Genomic DNA, 20,022 nt, shown 5'->3' on the forward strand with positions numbered 1-20,022 from the left:
TGTCGTTTTCAATATATTTATATTTCCTCGATGGATTAAGAGATTGTTTTGCCATAAAAGTGATAATGAAGTTCGTCTTTACTAAAGAGAGACAATTTGAATGCTTTACGTCTGCTTGACATTTCAAATTATTGGAGGATATAATTGACAGCGGACGACGATGGTTCCATTTGGCTACAAGACTCTTATATATGAATTAAATCAATTAATCCTATCACAGAACTTTTGTCATACACGGGTGTGTGGCTTCAACTTTATTAGATATAGAAGCTTCATATCGAAATTCGCCATCTCCCTAAGTATACATATAACCTGCTAGAGTTACTGAGCATGAGAAGGTCGGCATATAATGCATATATATCGAACATGACATCTGCGAAGAAGAGTTAACTTTCACTGACATCTTGTCAAGTGATTGACTAACTAAGAACAAGAAAATATTCTATCTATCGTTATCTCACTTGTGCCATGGTGCCAATGATAAAAGGTGGCAAAATTATATACACTGGCATATGCGTAAATCGTTTCCAAATCAATTTTTTTTGATGATTTAGCGTTCTACCTCTCGTAAATTGAAAATTAGTAAGATCCGTTCTGTGAACTGTTTCTTCCCTTCAGGAAACTATACAAGTGTATGCTCTAATTTCATGAGCTCGCCCGGTCTACTTTTCTTTTCTTATCTTTTAAACTTACTATAATAAGAAAGCAGCAGATTAATAATTAGGACGAATTTTTCTTTGACTGATGAGGATTGATTCCCTTTTCATACGGCTAGAAAGAAGCAAGAAAGAAAAAAATTAAGAAAGGATCTTGGAAGCTTCACCTGTGCCCTACATGCTAAGTTCTTGGTCCTTCCCAGGCTGCGAATCCAATCATCATCATCATCATGACACACACACACAAACAAACTAATAATCGCTCGCGCCATCACAAAAATTAGGAATTCAAAGAGTAGTGATGTATACGGTATACCTATAAATTTAGGTTTACCCCAAAAAAATGTTAATTATAATGTAATACTTGGAGAGTACAAAACTATATTTTAGAAATTATTTTTATTTCAAAACTAAGTTATCACTAAATTTAATAATCTAGTTAAATTCAGATTAGAATGAGGCTATAGTCAGAATTTTTTATGAAAAAAAAAATACTCACAAAATAAAGGTTGGAAGGACAAAATGAAGAGAAGATGGGGATATGATTTGGAACGAAATATAGCATAAGAATTTTGAGACGATCAATTATATGATAGTATAGAGCATATAAAAACTATTAGTTAAACTAATAACGATAGGGGATCGGAGGGGAGGAGGCAAAAGATGAAGAAAGGATGATTCTATGATTAGCGGGGGCCTTTTTTTCTCTTGAGGGGGGGTGTTGGGTGTTTGGAATGGGGGACCCACCAAGGGATGGGATGCCCGACCGCTGGCATCTCCTGAGTCCTGACTTGGTCACTGATTGATGTTTAGTGCATTGCACATCACATTGTGCGACTTTAGTCCTTTACCTTTACTTCCATCTCCCATCTTTAATTTCATCGTCCCCCACTCACTCCCAATTCACTTAACTTCTTCGGATTTATCCGTATCATTTACGCACAACAAACATATATAAATAAATGCTAACTTCGGTCCTTAATATAGAATTTTGTTTGATATTTATTTTGATTCTAAATATAAAACCCCAATCCACTTTATTTCTCATATTCATTCATTTTTTTCCAAGATAGTCATTCTAGTAATATTAGTTCTAGCTAATAAAATTGATTATCAAGGATATTTTAGGAAAGACAATATCTATTTATTACAAATAACTAACTTAACTTACTTCCTTAATCCATTCAAATTAGTCAACTAGCTCTTATATATCATTACAACAAGACATTGCTTTTTTCCCCGAGTCTTTAATTTATTTTTAAAAGTTTTTTCTTTTAATTTTTAGCAATTTTCCTGCGTAATTAACCTTTTCTATGTTTCAATGTTATTCAACACAATTTCCTGTTATGCGAATAAAATTAATATTTTAAACAAAATCATGGTTGTTGCGGACTACTTTTTTGTTTTTTTATTTATTTTACCTTTAAAAAAATGGGAGAGAAAAGTTGTGGCATGGGGACCTCAACGTCAATGGCGACCTATCAACCTACATACAGCACTTGAATATAATGGCCCTACTTATTTTGTCTTCTCCATCTTTGCCTGATTTACTATTACAAATTCACTACTCGTCAACAATTTGCATCCATATATATATATATATATATATATTTTGTAAATGCGTAGTTTTATATATATACTCTTCATATCTTTAATATAAAACATATTTAATTAATTTGATTAGATTAAGAAAGTTAGGTAAATTAGTTAATTATAAGAAATATAATATACTTTTTCTAAAACACCATAATCATCTTCTTTACTATTTTCTCTCCTCTTTTATTTGATTATGGTTGAAAAAGTATCTATAGGAGTAATTTAAAAAAATTGATAAATATGAGAAATAAATCTTATATTTAGAACCAAATTAAGTCAATAATTTTTAATTCTTATATTAAGGACCGGAGAAGTAGTTTTTATCTACACAAAGGGTATAACAAGCAACTTTAAAAAAACAACTAATGTAAAGGACGTCGGACTTAGCTATATATGTATATAGCTCACAAATTAACGACTGCATCGATCTCATCGCTTGCTCAACACAAGAGAGCTACACACACGCACACACAGCTCACGTACGCCCCCTTTACTTCTAGTTGTTATTAGTTGATTAGATTTCCTTAACATTTAACATATTTCCCCCGCGTTACCAAATAAAAGATGAACACAGACAAGACCCCCTTCGTCCAGCATAACCGGTAATTAGTGAACATGAACGTACAAAGAGATGGAGTTAATAATCAGCCAGATATTAAAATTACCGTAATTTATTTATTTAGTTCTTAAAGTATACGGAGCAGTTATTCGCTGAAGACTGTGTACGTAAGTGCTGAGTATTTTTAAGTTAGTATGCAACATATATCATGCATGCACGTAAATTTACAAAAATTAGTACAGCCTATGGCCACATTATGTGTGAGAATATAATGTATAAAGATTTCTTAAAGCCGAAGAAACGTTGAAATGAATGATGATTTGCACTTCACTGCCTGAAGGGTTTCTCAGTTCGGGTGTGACCCCTACCCACTTACAAAAAGAATGGATTGTTTTTTACAAAAACAAATAATCTCTCCCACTTCGTTAATTAAAAAAAGGGAGGTCTAGGTCCACAGGAAAAAGAGCAAAGCACGAGTCGACAAAAGGGACGCGTTAATCTAATAGGCGTTCTCAACTTGAAGCATCGATTAATTAAAGTTGAGAGGAAGCTATTGTAAGATTATGGCGTACCTACTTGCATATATCAAAAGATATTCATCATAGAATTGGATCAACTGAGCATCTCAGTGCTCTGCTTAACACTTAAATTTATTGGTGCTGACTGCTGACTACACAAATAAAAGTAAAGCAATGGGCAACTAACGCCAATTTGATGGATAAATTTAACAGATTTGTGTTACCATTTTCAATAATATAATTGTTGATTAACTTTCTTCCTTCTTTAATTATTCCATTTGTCGCATTCCCTGATTTGTTTCGTGCATGATTCTCTATTCTTAAAAGGATTCTCTTTATTTATATATTTATGTATTCACTCATATTTTAGTCATATCTTTTTATGTTGTCCAGAAACGCATTTAAATATAAATATAAATTATTAATCTAAATACATAAAAGTTTTGGATGAAAAATAAAAAAAATTTGATGTTGATAAACTGTCACTTTATAAGAAAATAAAGTTATTATTCGGCAATTATAAATTAAAAAGTTTTAAATCTAGATCATCCTAATTTAATTTGGAAAATTTTAATCACAGCGATAAGCACCAAAATTCAACTATTCGTTCAGCGATATATCCTGAATTAGCTGGCCTGGCCATTAATCTATGATCGCATAGTTTACGCCATGTGTCAAGGATCAAGGGATTATGAATGGGGGACGTTTTTCCGCGTAAATTTTTCGAGAACTGGTGACACATAATTTTTAATCTGTTGTCCCGACATTAACCATAAAAATATACGTCACTTCCTTCCAACTTAATTTTCATTGTCACATAATTAATAATAGACCTGCGAGAATGTCAGTAGGGTCCCGTTCCATTGAGGATCGATCAAATTCTTTGATTACGTGAGCCGATTCCACCATGGGCCATCGATTTGACAGCAACCTTATCACTACGGAATTCTGTTGTTTGAATACAAATATAAAAATACGGAGTATAAAAAAAAAATCTAACTATTTACCTTATTTATAATTCACAATAATGTATTTTTTTCCCATTGCTGGATGCATGGGATTTATACTAGCTATAGCGAGTAACGTTAACTTCAAAAAATTGTTGTACTCTTGAAAACAACTGATTAGCTAGCCAGTCTCTTCTTGCTGGTACGGGGAAAAACCCTTTTTTAATTGGCGTCTGTCTTCCATGCATGGGAGCCACTCTACTTTCTTTATTAATGGCCAAATTTACAGACCAAGGCCGCAGAAAAGAAGCTTATGGGTTAAGAAACTTCGTCCCACTAAAAACCCTAAAAATATAATAAAACAAAAAGAGAGATGAACGAAATGAGGGAATAAGAGCAAAGCAAAAACAAAAGCCTCTTCTTGCTTTCTTTCCTCTTCCTCCTTCCCTCCCTCCCTCTCTCTTTAATGATCCCTTTTCCCCTCTTTCTTTCTCGGCTCTGGTATTCCCTTAGTGTGATTCTCCACCATCTCTAAAGACCCATCCAACTTTACAAAAGAAAATAACATAAAAAGATAACCAACACCATGGTTTTCTCTTCTATTCCAGTCTATTTAGATCCTCCCAACTGGCAGCAGGTAAGGTTTTCCCCCCAATTTCAGCCACAGCATAAACAAAAGATTATTATTCCTATTCTCTGTAATATCTTCTTGAATATACCTGATTTCTGTGTTTACATTTATATATAGTCCTACTTCCTACCTCAACTGGGATTATTCTGTGTTTTGCAGCAACAAAGTTATCATCAAACAAATGAGATCAGTGAGCCTCCGCTCCTGCCTCCACAAGCGCCTCATATGGTCTCAATCAGGCCTGGATCGATGGCGGATCGAGCCCGGCTTGCAAAGATACCACCGCCGGAGGCAGCTCTAAAGTGTCCTCGCTGTGAATCTACCAACACGAAATTCTGCTACTTCAACAACTACAGCCTGTCTCAACCCAGGCACTTCTGCAAGACCTGTAGGCGTTACTGGACAAGAGGAGGCGCTCTCAGGAACGTTCCGGTTGGCGGAGGATGCCGCAGAAACAAGAAGACCAAGAGAAGCCGCTCCAAGTCTCCGGCAGCCTCCGACAAACAGCCACCGTCTAACCCCTCATCAGGCGGGGCCGCCATAGCCACCGAGCTGATTGGTCATATGCCGCCCCAAGCATCTAATTTACAATTCATGGCGTCCTTACAGAATCTGAGTCGCTATGGCGTGGGAAGCATGGGCCTCAACTTGCAAGGACAGAGTGATCACATGTTTCCCATTGGACTTAATGGAAGTGATATTTCGAGCGGAGGACTGGATCAGTGGCGGTTAAAGCAGTTTACTTTCTTGAATGGTTTTGATCAGTCAAGTTCAGCTGCTTCTGCTTCAAACCCATTTCAAAGCGAACTTGGGAATTCTAGGGTTACGCAGCTGCCGCCAGTTAAGTTGGAAGACAATGGAGCGCTAAATTTGTCCAGGTCGCAAGCTCGGAGTATATCAGAAAATAACAACCAATACTACTCATGGACTCCAACCACAGATATTATATCAGGCCTTGCCTCTTCTTCCACGACCCATGTGTTGTAATTTCCAAATCAATTAATTGTTATTGCACCACCATCTGTAGTGCATCGGAGAAATTCAAGTTCCCGGATGGTGTAGATGCTCAGCCCAACTTCCCCAGGCCTAGTCCCAGATATGGTCAGAATTCGATACATAGATATATATATATATATATACACAGCCATATATAGACATATGGACGTATTGTTGTCTTTGTTAATGTTTTGGATATCGTGTTTCTTGTGTACTATATGAGCTTGCTTTGTATAATTGTGTGTGCATGTACGATGCGTTATGTTTTCTGTATGCTATCTGGCGTTATGACCTCATCTCAATACAAAATCTTCGGAGGGAGGTTACGTAGCTAAACGGGTGCCCGTTTCTAGACGGTTACGACTAGCCCCCACACTGCTTCTCAAAGTTTTCTTTCATGGATGCCACGTTCATCGGTAAAGAATGCAAAACTGACACTAAAGAACGTGACTCCTCCTTTGCTTCGTCCCAGGCAGTGTATCTCGGGATGGTAGCTTGGGACTTCAAGATTTAGTAGTTTTAATTGTCTAGTTAATGTTTACATCTTGCAGCTCGATCCTATGCAAGTTCACATAATATATAATATCTGCCGCGAAAATACTCCTCAGCAAAGCCCTGTGCATAATGGTCTGGAGTTTTGGATATAATATGCTGGTACTTATATATAATCAAACGTCCAACACAAGTTGAAAGTGTAAAGTAATTAATAGACTCTCCATATTTCATGAAGGTGGCCGGACTTCTACGGACCTTGAGTTGCAAGAGTCGTATAATGCCCCCGCGCCCTTAATTAATTATCTCCGTAATTATGGCAAAATTTGAATGGCAGCTCGTACGTAGTGTTCGACTTCTAGAATGCTAATAATTGAATCATATTTTTTTTTTTTACATCTCTGTAATAGACTTGTAATTGGGCAATATTACAGAGTTTGAGAAGCTTTTTAATTATTAATTTTTAATATTCACAGTGTATAATATTTAATAAGTATACGGACGAATTATTGCAAAAAAAAAAATCTAAGAAAGAAGCAAGGCTTTAATTCCCGCGATCAGATTAATTAATCCCTTTCTGGTTTCTCCTTCACCCGCCAGAAATAAAACCTAGAAGGACGTGGGCGGGTCAAGAGTCGAGCAAAGGAAAGAGAGAGGATGTCAAAAATGGTGTGTTATTTATAAGCCAAGAGTTGAAGTTAATTGCAACGATATGTGAGGTTAGATTTCATGTGAGAGCCATGGGACGTACTTATTTGTTTGATTTGAGGTTGAGAGTAGACGAGATCAGACATTCAGATGGAAGCATTTGAGGAAGACGCCAAAATCCACACTCAAAACCATGCAATTCCATACCCGACCAAGCCTAAGAGGGTGATCATTCTAGAACTTCCTAGGCACGATGGAGCAAGATACAAACGACATGAATTAACGCATCATTGTAGTATATATTATGCCCCTGAGATCTCAAAAGAAGAGAAAAAGATTCTACGGTCAAAGGAAGTTCGAGACCTTATGAACTCGCCCTCTCAAACCCACTCTCCTCCTTTGGAGCGATCAACTATCTCTATCTCGCACACTTCAAATTATATACGGACTCAATTGGTTATGGGATTGCTTTCCAACTCTCAAAAATATTTTTAAAAAACATTTTTCTACCAAACGAAATAAATTCCTCTATATACTTATTTTATATACTGTAAAAACACTTTTAAAATTATAATTTGGTTTCTATCTAAACACTCATAATATATTCTAATTAATCCTACCGGAAACAACGAATAATTTAACTAAGAAATAAAAATAAAACACATCAGGAAAAGGCACAGCAATGAGAGGATTACTTTTGCAGGGACCGATACAGCTTTCAAGAACGAATAAAGCAACAAAACCAGTAGAGACCAATGCAGATAAAAGCCCTCCCTGTGTTCGTCTGTCGTGACCCTGTCTAAGAGGGACGTAGGTGTCCAACGTGGCATCCTTTGATCCAAAAATGTCGGTGTCAGTGCCCCCCGGGGAAAAACCATTTCTGTAAAAATAAATAAATAAATATTATTATCGTTATAAATTACTTTAAAATTTATAACAATTAAGTCATCTGTCTGTATAGCTCTAATGACCATAAAATATGAGCCTCGTGAGTTGTGAGAAATTTAAAAAATAAAATGCAGTATAATAGGTTTATTGAAAATTTTAAAATATGACGAGAAAGACGGAAATTTTAGATGAAAACCCAGAGGAAAGGGGGTGTGTCAGTAAAATTCCGGAGGATGGCAGGGTCAAAGGGACGGGGGGAATCAAAAGAGGCACAGAAATTGATGCAGAGCTGTGGACGTGTACGTGGCGAAACCTGCGCCGTTGGATGGGTAAGGGATGCAAAAGCAAAAGGTGCCTCACTACCCTGCATCGTCTTTCTTTCTTTTCCGAATCCCCCCTTGGTTCTCTGCCACTTTCTCATTCTTTTTCTCCTTCGTCTTCTTCTACTTAAGTTGTGGCCTTTGCCCTCTCTGCTTTTTCTTTTCTGTAGATGCGCGGGACCCGTCCCCCACATCAATGGCGTCCCACGCCACAACGCAACTATTTATTTACGTACGCACACAGAGTCCTCTTTATCGTCCTCATAATTGGTAACGTAACACTCATTACTGAAGATATGAAAGGGGACATTCGCAATCATTTTACACTCTAGATTATAATACTAGAGTGCCTCAATATGACAGGTTCTTACAAGTACTTCTGGTTGGGTGTTACCATGTAGTAATATGAATTGCACCTCAGTTTATTAGAGATTTGTTGGGACTTTATTACCCGTGATGTCAGCTCAAGATGGCCATGTTATGGCAATATATTATGCATAGCGCCTCATTTTTCGTCCAAATGTGAAAATAGGTCTATGTTGACCTCCCCTGACGATCAAGGGACCAGATTGATGAGCTTAAGTTCATAGTTTGGATTTGATGTCATGCATTTATCTTAGCGTTCTGTGGCAATCTCAACCTGCGAAGCAACTTGTCGATCGCTTGCCATTCTCTTATCCTCCTCTTCTATTCTGCTCTCCTTGTCTGCCTTCTTAGCTCTGAGCCAGTACCAGAGTTTCCAATCAAATCCTTCACTTCATGTGCTGTTGAGAAAAGCCCTTCAAATAGCTCCAAATTTAATCAAGATTTGACCTTTGCCCAGTGCATAAGACGGCACATGGCCGGATCAAATCAGTTTCACAACAATTTGAAGCCCAATCCTCAAATCCTTTTGGTCTTGGAATTTAAACCCAAGGCCCGGTCCAACTTTGCATATATACAACCCAACACATGGCAGGCCGGGGACACCAGCTTGAGTTGGGGTGCAGATCGTCTCCAGCTCGATATATATATGGATACAATACAATTTCTAATTGCAAATTCTTATATCATTTAATGAAGTAGATGTCGTAGAGTTTCAAGGTTATTTTACGTATGCAAAGTTGGAAACACCAACAATATCTCTGAGGTAATTTTGACACCCTCTGTAATTAGTGCCTATTATTAGTTTTTGGTGGGATATCCAATCAGATTGAGTTGGAATATGAATCACAGCCAGTTGAAGTATATCAATGGGGGGAAGTCTAAATGAGGGGAAACATGTTCACTTTTTTGGCCCCCTCCTCGAACTGGCCCGTACCGATTGCGGCACATAATGTATGTGACGTGGGCCAGTGAGGCAGATTTATGCAGCAATCTGTTTTAAGCAAGAGCATTTACGATAGAAGTTCAGGACTAATGCATACTATTTAGACAACACAAAATAGGTTACTTAAAATGTAAAGTAGAATTAAGCGTGTATAAAATTACTAGTATTAGTATCTTACCAGGAATATACTTCATTTATTAGCAGTTTAAAGGAAGCTGATCGAGTTCAATAAAGTTCGAGTTTTGACGAGTTAGAACTTAATCCGGAGTAGTTATTTATAGCTGTAAGTGCTAGATATGCCACCTAGCCGTTTTGTGGAAGCACTGATGATGTCGTTCCCGCTTGAAGGAGAAAGTATCAAGTGTCTCACATTCTCCACACTCCAAATGAATAAACTAGAACAAAATTTTCTTTCTTCTTTTCCTACTTTCGTATTTTTATTCAAAATGAAGAAGGGAACACAAATTTCACACTCAGTACTTGCTCATCTCCAATGCATCCACTCCAAAAACCCACTCTCCTAAAGAAAAATAAGGCTACCTGAGTTAAAATGCACCAGTTTCGCACTTCAAATGGGCACATACTTAGGCTGGGGCAGATTGTGCACGCACACAGGCAAAGGAAAACAAGGCCGCAAGTGAGCCAAAACCATTGATTTGTGTTGATCCCCCTCGTTTCCTTTCTCTCTTTGGATGCACCCAGTTTGGGGGAGCAACGTTGCCGTTAACAAACAGAGAATTTGAGTGTCCCGTGTTTTGGGTTTGAGCCAATACAAACTCATCGTCAGGTCCATATATGGGGATGCTTTGGTTCCTTCTGTTCTCAATAGCTGCTTTTCTTTCCTCAGCTAGAAAATGGCCAAGTGATGCAACATTTTTCTCCTTCCCTTCATTGCCGGCATCATGGCTGGTCCTCCAGCATGAACACCCTAACCATGACCTCCAATTGGATTTCTCTCCCGTCTTTCTCTTCAACACTTGTGTCTTTACCCCTCTCAGTGATCTTCTTGATAGCTCCAAAATGCTTGACACGCCTATCAGGCTCCCAAGCGTCCTACTCTTGTCCGGGAAAAATGACCCAGTTGACTGAATTATAACAACCATTATTTCAGCACCTCATACTAACTCTAGTTATAATCATCATTATAAATACATGTATTTACACAAATATGTGCAGGATTTATTTAATGTGAATGATGTGCTTTTCACAAATAAATGTAATAGAGATTAAGGATATAGGGTCAATATTAGAAATTACAGAACTCTTCAGTACCCTCTGCCCCCACCCCCAAAAAAAAAAATCTCTGCATGCCCTAGTGAAAAAGATTCATCTGCTTTATTAATGTGTAACCATTCTACGCTAAAATTGCAATATTTCCCAACTGGCCCATCCTCTAATTTGACTAAGTTTCTCCTTATTAATTAGTAATCACCTTAAATATCTATAATATATACAGGTCTTTCTAGCCATGCAGAGTGTAGATATTGAACCTAGATTTACTGTGCGAGTCTCGATTGTCCAAGAAAGGCAAAAGTTAATTGTATCAATAGGTAAACTTTAAAACTCCTTTCTAAATTATTGATTCCAATTATGCAATGGAAAGCTGCAGGAGAGGAACAAAGTTTTAAGATGTGATGCCCTTAATTTATTAGTTGATTTGAAAATTTTCTCTAATTAGCAAGTAATTGATACAGTCATTCTAAGTCTTATCACCTGAGTAATGACAGAAGCATGTAATTGCAGAAAAAGACAAGTCGTAAGATCTAAGACACGAAAGTGGAGGGTATCTATGCTAATCGAAACCAGCACGTCACATGATATCTCGCAATGCTTGCTATTGTGGCGGCAACAGCAACATGAAATTACTTCTTATTTTTTGGGTATAGAAACAGAGTCATTTTCGGAACCAAAAGGATCACCTTCAATAATAATGCAAATTCACTGACCTCTGTGTCTAAATCTGAAGAAGAATCTGTAGAAGAAGAGAGAGAAGGAGAACCGGTGACAGCGGTGTTGAATGAGACAGAACCAGAATTGTCACGGTTTCCAGCTAAACCAATCCTCGCATTCAATGGCTGTAAGCCGAAAGGCCATCCCTCATCCTAAGATCAACTCAAATTGGGAAATAAAGCTATGAAATAAGTTCACAACCCTCCAACTTCAGTGGAAGCCAAGAGAAGAAGAGGGTGTAATTTTCAAGTAAGACCCACATTTTCGGAGATGACGAGACAAAAATAAGAATGGATCTCAGGGGAAAAAATTCAAAACACGTATAGAGGGAAGCATATAATAAATACCTGTTGAGCCATGAATGAGCAGAATCAGAAGCTCGCACTATCTATATTTAGTTGAATGTTTGCATAAGAAGCCGGGAGGATAGATCAGGTGTCAGAGCGGGGTGCAAGAATAGTGGTTCTGTGCTGTGCATTTTGGAGCTCGGGAGTGTGGGCTAATGCCAAGAGCGGTGTGTGGTGTGAAGATAGTAAGGTCGGTATAGAGATGAGGGGGCCTACGGTAAAAGTAGAAGAAGAAAGGGTCAAAAAAGAGTGAGCTGAGGAGTGAGAGTGTGAGACAGGAGATTTGAGAGTGCTTGTCACTTGTCAGCTTTTTAACATTGTGGCCGCGTTGTTGACTAGAAGCCCGGAACATCATTATTCATTACTACAAGTCTTTCGAAATGACGTGGATGCCCTCGTTCGAGGAACAGCCATTCAAGATTCTGCAGATATAGCACACTCGCCGGTGAGGGTAATTTACTCCAGCAAAACTAGCTCATGCAATCCCATGAAAAGGTTCTTAAGCAACGTAAATAATAATGATGTCGGGAAGTTGGATCCAGTCCTGTTGCCCCAGCACTGGATGCCATACAATCCCAGAATCCTGGCCGCACATTCCCATTTTGTGGTGCAGGATTCACCAGGGACCCATTTTCACAAATTCTAAAAGCTGTCTCTCCTCACTAGTATTATTCAACCTCGGGTGCCCTTTCACCAAAAGGGAGGAAAAGGTTTCGCATGCCTCCTTTTGACCTCCCCACTCTTCATTCGTCAACACAACACGTTCTGCTCTTTGGGTTTGGGCATCCCATTTCCTGTCTTCTGATTATTTTTTTAACTAAGGAAGCCCATAAAAAATTGGGCCGGCCCAAATTACAGTGAGGAAGCTCCGCGTGTTACTGGGCACAGGAACTTGGATGCGAAACCCAGGTCACGCTTCGTAATGCCCTCCCCATGCAGTTTCGGGTTGCCTTCAATTCCATTACATGACTCCATGGGAAAAGGGGAAAAAGATAAAGAAGGGCAGCAGAGTCGGAACCCCAGGAAGGCGGTAGAGTCGGAATCCCAGGTCCATCTATTTTCAGAGATTGGGCTGGTAATGTGATTTTGACAGTACGATGAAGAGTGTGTTACGCTGTGGGTGTCGCTGATACATGGCGTATTGCTATCAAACTACGATTGGCCCCACGCATGCATGCCTGTCAGCCGCAATGCCCCCGCCACACCCCCACACTATGGCAGTTCCACTTCAAGAATCTAATCAATTACTTGTCTTGTAGTAGCTTCTGTTTTAAATATAAATTCTATTTTTTAGTCTAATTTACATTACAAAATAAATGTTATTTTTAGTATGCCATACTCAAACACTCCCCCGCCTTGTCCGTGTACATCTCTAATGGACGCATATGCAGCTTAAGGATCATGGACAGCGTATCGCCTTTTTTTTTTTCAAAGAAAAAAAAGAACTAAAAAACGGAAGAATTATGAGCTGCCAAAGAACTAGTTGAACACTATTTATTAAATAAATATTAGTTAAATTACCCACAAAATAAATATTATAACAGGACGGCATGTTAGTTTAAAATTAAACTATAATAATACCGACTTATATCACTATACTAATTGACAATCCACGTAAATATCAAAATATTCGATGGCAAAAACTCTTTTTTTTTTTTGGCAATATATGAGGCTGGCTCAAGGAGTTGAAGTAGGATGCGGCGTTGATAAAGATATCCTCCTCTGGTCCTTAATATATGACCTAATTATTAATTTGATTTTGATCATAAATATAAGACTTATTTCTCATATTGATCGTTTTTTTCTAAATTACTTATATGGATACTTTTTCAATCATAATCGAATAAAAGAGAGATGGAGGATATTAAGGAAGATGATTATAATGTTTTAGGAAAAACATGTCATATTTTTTATAATTAACTAACTTATTTAACTTTTTTAATCTAATCAAATTAATTAAATAAGTTTTATATTAAGGGCTAAAGAAGTATATATTATATATATAAATTAACATCACAGACGACGATCAGCTAGGATATACCGGTGCTTTTTATTAGTCAAGTTAGTTTTAAGTCAGTTTTAACTGATATTGTACTCGTGTCACCCAAGAGCAAGTGGTAGTCTCCCTACTCTGAATCATTTCACTAACAAGATATTCTTCTATCGGCCAAATCCTTCATTCTTAGTGAGAATTTTCTCTTATCTCTACTCCTTTTATTTTTCATGTTGATTTGGAAGGGATTTATTTCTCTCCCAACCAAATGGCACGCTAGGCGAAGTCGTTTCTCGGCCATCTCTCTCTCTCTCTCTCTCTCTCTCTCTCTCTCTCTCTGTGGTTTGAGGCCGGCGAGCTGTTAGCCCTAAAGTCTGCTAATTATACACATATGGAGCTTATTTTACTCTAATCACTATGATAATTTTTTGAGTTAAAACGGTTAAGAATAAAAAGATCGATCCAATGACATATTTGACCAAAAAATTTATAAATATCCAATGAGATAAGAACCCTTATGTTGACTAACTACACGAATCCGTAAAAGGAAGAGTATGTGTGATGGTATTCTACGCCACATTTATCGATGAACTTTCGTTAGCAGTTGATTGTGTGGATCTTGAATATACGAAAAAAAAAATGTAAGTATACTGCATAACTGCAATAAAACTTAACCCAAAAAAAAAAAAACAGAGAGAGGAATGGATACCGCCATGCCGGTAGATTATGGAAGTTGGTTATTTAAAAGCTGGGGAAGCAGAAAGGGAAGAGCATCGTGATTCCCAACAAAAAAGAAAAAGGAAACAAAGAAAGGAAACCGTCACAGTATGTTTGCTTCTCCTTGGAAAAGTCAATGCGGTTCATGTTCGCTTTCCGATCCTCAGCCCCCACAAAGTCAAATTCCATCTCACAGACAAAAACACACAAGTCACCTCTTCCCAAAGCTCAGCCCTAACTATCCCATCCCATCGATTGAATTGAATTTATTGTTCTCAAGTCTGAAACACATATCCAGCTCTCTCTATCTATACACGCATATATATATATATATATATTTATAGACACACATCTACCTCATCACATCTTTATGTCGTTCCCATACGCAATTTAATGATATATATGCCCGAAGAATTACTTGAGGATACCGATGGGAGACACCAGCTTCGCATTAGAGAAAAGGGAACTACATCTATAGATTCTGGGAAAGCCATGTCGAGAGCAAGTTTCTACAACCCATCGAGGGAAATAATAATGATATTAAAAAGAAAGATTTACTACGTTACTCATCGATCATTGGAGTGCCATTTCCTCGTCTCACTTTCTTAATCTTACCGTAAAGATCTAGCAGCAACGGCGCCGGAAACAAAGATTCGATCTCTTTGGACAGATCAAGAAAATTTCCGGTGGCGCAAGGTTTTCGCTTGCCGGATGGAATTGATTTGGGCTTCTTGGGAGCAGGCGGACACGGCAGGCTCGATGGGATTTTGTGACCCGAAAGTGTTGGAGTCTTGCACTCATCGTTTGATTCATCAAGATCTTTCTCAGCCTGGAGATCGCGGGGTGGAATTTTGAGCTTCAAATTAGCTGCGGAAACAATATTGCGGGGTCGTTCTCGTTCTTTTTCGCCTTCTGGGTGGTCGCCACAAAGCTCGGCATCTTCTTGGGTTGAAGTACTTGGCCATTTCGTTTCATCGTGGAATTCCACAGTGGGCCTTGCCAACAGACTGAATCCCATCTCGTAAAGCATCAGGTCCGAGCCTGGAATACGGATAACGCGGAGAAATTAATTACGCAAGTAGATGTAGATATATAGAAGTGGATGAAAATGGGTGTGCCCATGAAGAGAGGGTTTTTCTCCACCTTGTTTTTATGAGCTAGTTACTACGAGAGAGAGGGAGTGTTTTGGGCGAAGGATCCAATGCAAAGGATACGAGTTTAGGGGATGAGGCATTAAGTAAGAATAAGATAGGGACGAAGCGATCGCTTTTTTACTCGATGCATTCCCTGTGCACGTGCCTTTCTCCTACCTTTTGATGTCCCCCAATATTTCTCCTTTTTCTACTCCTACCTTCATTTTCTTTCCTTTTTACAAAGTTTCCAGGTTATTGTCATTCTTTTCTTTCTTTCTATATTCCCAAGTTTTACCACACCCCTTCACTAATTCAGTATACTCATGTCATGTAATTATGCTCTCAGTATAACTCCATGATCCTCACTCGCAATCCGAAATGTGTTTCCCCGCATTTCCTTCTTATATATGTATCATTTAGCATTCTGAGAATATTGAATTAGCGTTTTTGTCCTTACTCCTACAGATCAATACATTTCAAGTGTTATCAACTTCATAATGAAAAATCAGTGCTAATTATACGTATATGTATATATAGATGCAATTAATAATTTCCCATTCGACGCCATTCTGTTATGCATCATGAGATATTATTAACATATCCATCTGCTTCTTTATTATCGGCGTGAAAAGGAGACTTTATATGAATCACTTTTACTCCTCACACATCCTTCTTTTGTGAATAGGCGTGAAAAGGACATGGGCAGGACCTCTAACTTCAAGACTCAAATTAAATGCTTCTCTCTCTATTTTAGTGTTATCTCAATATTAAGCAATAAGTGATGAGGATATTTTGTGGAAAACATGATTAGCTAATTGACGATATATTGGATGAAGAGGGGAATGGCATTTGAAGAGAGAAAGTAATTAATATGGTGATAAAACATGAATAATAAAGTGGGATATAATGAGATCGTGGAATGGGAAATGGGAGGTGGGGTTTGAGAAAAGGGTCCCCAATGCCGGCCATTTGTGAAGTTTGGGATGATTGTCCCACGCATTTTGGCTTGGACCCAGGATCCCCAAATTTACTAATTCCTTAGCATCCAACAATCATCCTCCGCTGATTTTCGTATTTTGGGGCATATCTGTAAAGCTCATTGCAAGCAATATATGGCCAGAAAGTCCAGAGGGTACGGTGGAGAGATGATCTTCTCGGGTTTTATAAATAAATCCTGATACATTGAATTTACTGCAGAATTGCACATATATATATATCTATGTTATACATTTGATGCTGCTATTTTTAAGATCTTGATCGAATGTGTGTGAGAGGGAGCAGGTAGTTTCTGGATATGAAAATGACAAAGTGAATGTGCAGAAAATGGAGGACCCAACCAGATTGCTTGGATTTCACCACATGATGACTGATATACTTTCAGGAGTCTGGACCACATACACAGCCCACCCCTTGTACCTTTCTTTTTCTTCTTAATAATTTCACTCTTTCATCACTACTTCATCTCTGCCTTTTTCTTCTTTTCATTCACATTTACCACTTCTCCAACCTAGCCACCACGTTATTTCTGTTAGTTTAATTAACGTCGACCACAACAGAGTCTGTTATCTCTATGGACAATGCTTAACACAAAACTTGTTCGTTTTGCCCATATATAGTTGAGATGCAATAGCTACGTTAAGAAGCAATAGCAAATCTTGTCTTTCATCTATTAGCCTAAGTTAAGTGCATATTATTATAATTGTATAGTTTGATTTAAAGTATAAATTGCAGAGAGGACATGATGGTGTGGGGGAGTGTGTATAAGGGGGTAGAGAGGGCCAAACTTAAAATAATTATTTAAAACAAAAGGTGAATGTACACACTCTCATGGGACATAATTGCATCCTATGCTCATGCTTAATGAAATCAGTTCCCATATGAGATCATGATGTTCCCATCCCTAACAATCATGAATCACATCCCTCTATCTCCTGCAACAACATTTCAACCCAGGCCCTCCTCTCCACTTTCTCCTATATATATTTATATTCCCTGATTCCTTCCGCCATTATCTTTCTCTGTCGATCTCTCCCTTTTAATGGGTGCACAAAAACACACACACACACATGTATAGATTGATAATTAATATATGGACACCAGTGCGACCAATGACTGAGAGTTGTAGGATATAATGGTCTTCAATTTAAATTATACTTAAGTAAGATTCAGTTGAATGGTGAAAATAACAAAAAATGTAATGGATGACAAGTGGAAGCGAAACATGGGATTCTGGTGTGGTATTATATATCAGAGTGATAGAGAGTAAAATGAGCATGATGAAGGAGGAGGCAGGCTGATACGATGAGATATAGATGATCCCAAAACGTGGACGAGACAGAATAATAGGGCATGTCCCTTTATGCAGACAAGCTGCGCACCACCAACGTGCCCTTGTTCTTGTTGGCTCTTCCTATCTTAGCAACTATATCTTACGTTCTCGTCGACTCTCGTCCTTCTCCATTGGCCCACGCCGATATTTCCTATCTTAACCCATTCTCTTCTCCTCCCCTTTTTTGTTTCAAACAGCCTCCTAATAACTGTTTATGGCTTTTATTGATTTGCTTCTAATTATTAGCGTTAATGCCTTAATTATTCATTACCAACACCCATATATGCGACCCATCACCAGCAGGGCGCCATTTACTCTCGGGCTGCTAATCCCAATCATTAATAACCCCATCGACCAAGTTTCACTATCAAAAATTGAAAAAACACACTTAATTTAAGTTGGACCATTTTAAGTTTTAATGACTTCTATATTTCTTGGGCCACACGGGTCAAACTGTATACTTTAAAGGAATGAAATGGCGGGTGACATTGGACTTGTTGATTAAGGGGCGGCGGAAATCGTTTAGCGTTCTTGAATAAGTCGAAACATAGTGCGTAGGGTAAGTGCGTTTAATTAAGTAGTACTGGATAATAGCATTAACCCGGGGCTAATTATTAATGTTGTAACTTTGACTTAATAGGAATCATTCGATTCAACATCCTAAAGGATTGCTCAGCTCTTTGTTCAGGTGGGCTTTGTCTTTCCTTCTCCGCTAGAGCCATCTTTTCTATATTGCAGGAGCTATAGCGCTCCCCTTTCTCTTTGATTCATTCTTCTGTTCTTTCCTGTACTTTTTTTTTTCCTTTCAGTTTTTTCCTTCCAACCATTTTTAATAAATATGATGGAGCATCAAAACCGAGAGTTATGTTGTTCAAGAATTTTAACCCTAAGAAATTATTTTTGCGGAGCGGGTGTTGTGTCCTTAGGATACAAGCAACATGCCTCGCCTTGTTCATATGTTCATTAAATTAACAAGGAGAACAAGCTTCACTATTTAACGGCTTTTAATTTGTGTGTTTCCCCTTACCCATAGATATAAGAATATCATTCATAGTTAATTCCCCCAACAAGAAACAAATAGTAATCCATTCTCCATCATCTATTTTCTTTACATTTTATAAAACATGACAGTGGTCTATCTATCTCGTCCAATCTTTCCCCCTTTCGTTTAATTTTTAACGTCATGAAAGATTTCTGTTTTTTTTTTTGCTAAAGCATAGGTATCCTCTTATTAAAAGCAATTATATTCGAGATACTATCAGGTACTAAATGTAGACACTTCTTTCAGTAGGGATTCGAATTTTAGTTCGTCACGTTGTGAGAGACTAACCCAAACCCTGTCCTCCTTTTCCCACCTTTTTGTTCCCAAAAAATGAAAGTTTCCGGCCCAGCTCACCTTTATCACGCAAATAGGCCTTCGGCCTTGACAGCTGGTGGGCCGGTACCATTAGGGCCAGGCAATAAGGACGCCTTAAAGGCAAAAGGGTAAAGGAAGGGAAAAGGAAACCTAAAACAGTACGAGTAGTATTTAAATCAAATAAATTAAACCGTTCCACGCCAAAAAAAAAAAATCACGAAACTATCTAATTGTCAAAAAGAGGGTGGGGTATGAATAGTAGGGTCCAGATACTTTTAATGAGATAAAAATAATTTTAAATTATGCTAGAAAACAAATTTGGTTGACATTTTATAAGTCCATTTAATGCTTAAAAAATTGGACTAATGTGCTCAGCGTGTGAAGTGTTCAAAGCTGGCTACTTTCTCTAATGTTTATTGATATCTTACCAATGGGAGCCACAGGGTAACCATTTAGAATTGAAAACCACAAAAAATTCAAACTTGATCGCCCGTATTAGATTTTGAACAGTTTAAATCTGGTCTCAATCATAATCCGGAATCATATATGCCATCCTCTGTTTTGGCTTGGCAGGGGTGTGCCCTCGACGTATGCTCTCATTTAAATTCTAATCATACTTTACCCAAACAAGACATG

At 37.9% G+C, this 20,022-nt stretch overlaps 3 protein-coding genes across 3 annotated transcripts; 1 reads left to right on the forward strand and 2 right to left on the reverse strand.

Annotated features, from left to right (window-relative positions):
- The first annotated feature begins 4,684 nt into the window (after positions 1-4,684).
- LOC114716283 (dof zinc finger protein DOF3.6) lies at positions 4,685-6,239 on the forward strand. Its single transcript, XM_028901269.1, has 2 exons — positions 4,685-4,913; positions 5,067-6,239. Exons 1-2 carry the CDS (start codon positions 4,863-4,865, stop codon positions 5,892-5,894), a joined length of 879 nt encoding a protein of 292 aa, XP_028757102.1. The 5' UTR covers positions 4,685-4,862; the 3' UTR covers positions 5,895-6,239.
- Positions 6,240-9,961: 3,722 nt separating this feature from the next.
- On the reverse strand, positions 9,962-12,031 carry LOC114716288 (uncharacterized protein At3g17950-like). The gene is made up of 3 exons (XM_028901275.1): positions 11,858-12,031; positions 11,507-11,662; positions 9,962-10,645 (listed from the first exon to the last, which is right to left on the reverse strand). The coding sequence occupies exons 1-3, from the start codon at positions 11,867-11,869 to the stop codon at positions 10,145-10,147; spliced, it is 669 nt and encodes a 222-aa protein (XP_028757108.1). The 5' UTR covers positions 11,870-12,031; the 3' UTR covers positions 9,962-10,144.
- Positions 12,032-15,129: 3,098 nt separating this feature from the next.
- On the reverse strand, positions 15,130-15,730 carry LOC114716280 (cyclin-dependent protein kinase inhibitor SMR3-like). The gene has a single exon (XM_028901267.1). The coding sequence runs from the start codon at positions 15,595-15,597 to the stop codon at positions 15,130-15,132; it is 468 nt and encodes a 155-aa protein (XP_028757100.1). The 5' UTR covers positions 15,598-15,730.
- Positions 15,731-20,022: the final 4,292 nt, after the last annotated feature.

This window comes from Neltuma alba, unplaced genomic scaffold (assembly GCF_004799145.2).
Source record: "Neltuma alba isolate B1F8T4 unplaced genomic scaffold, ASM479914v2 tig00011649_pilon, whole genome shotgun sequence".
NCBI classification, from domain to species: Eukaryota; Viridiplantae; Streptophyta; class Magnoliopsida; order Fabales; family Fabaceae; genus Neltuma; species Neltuma alba.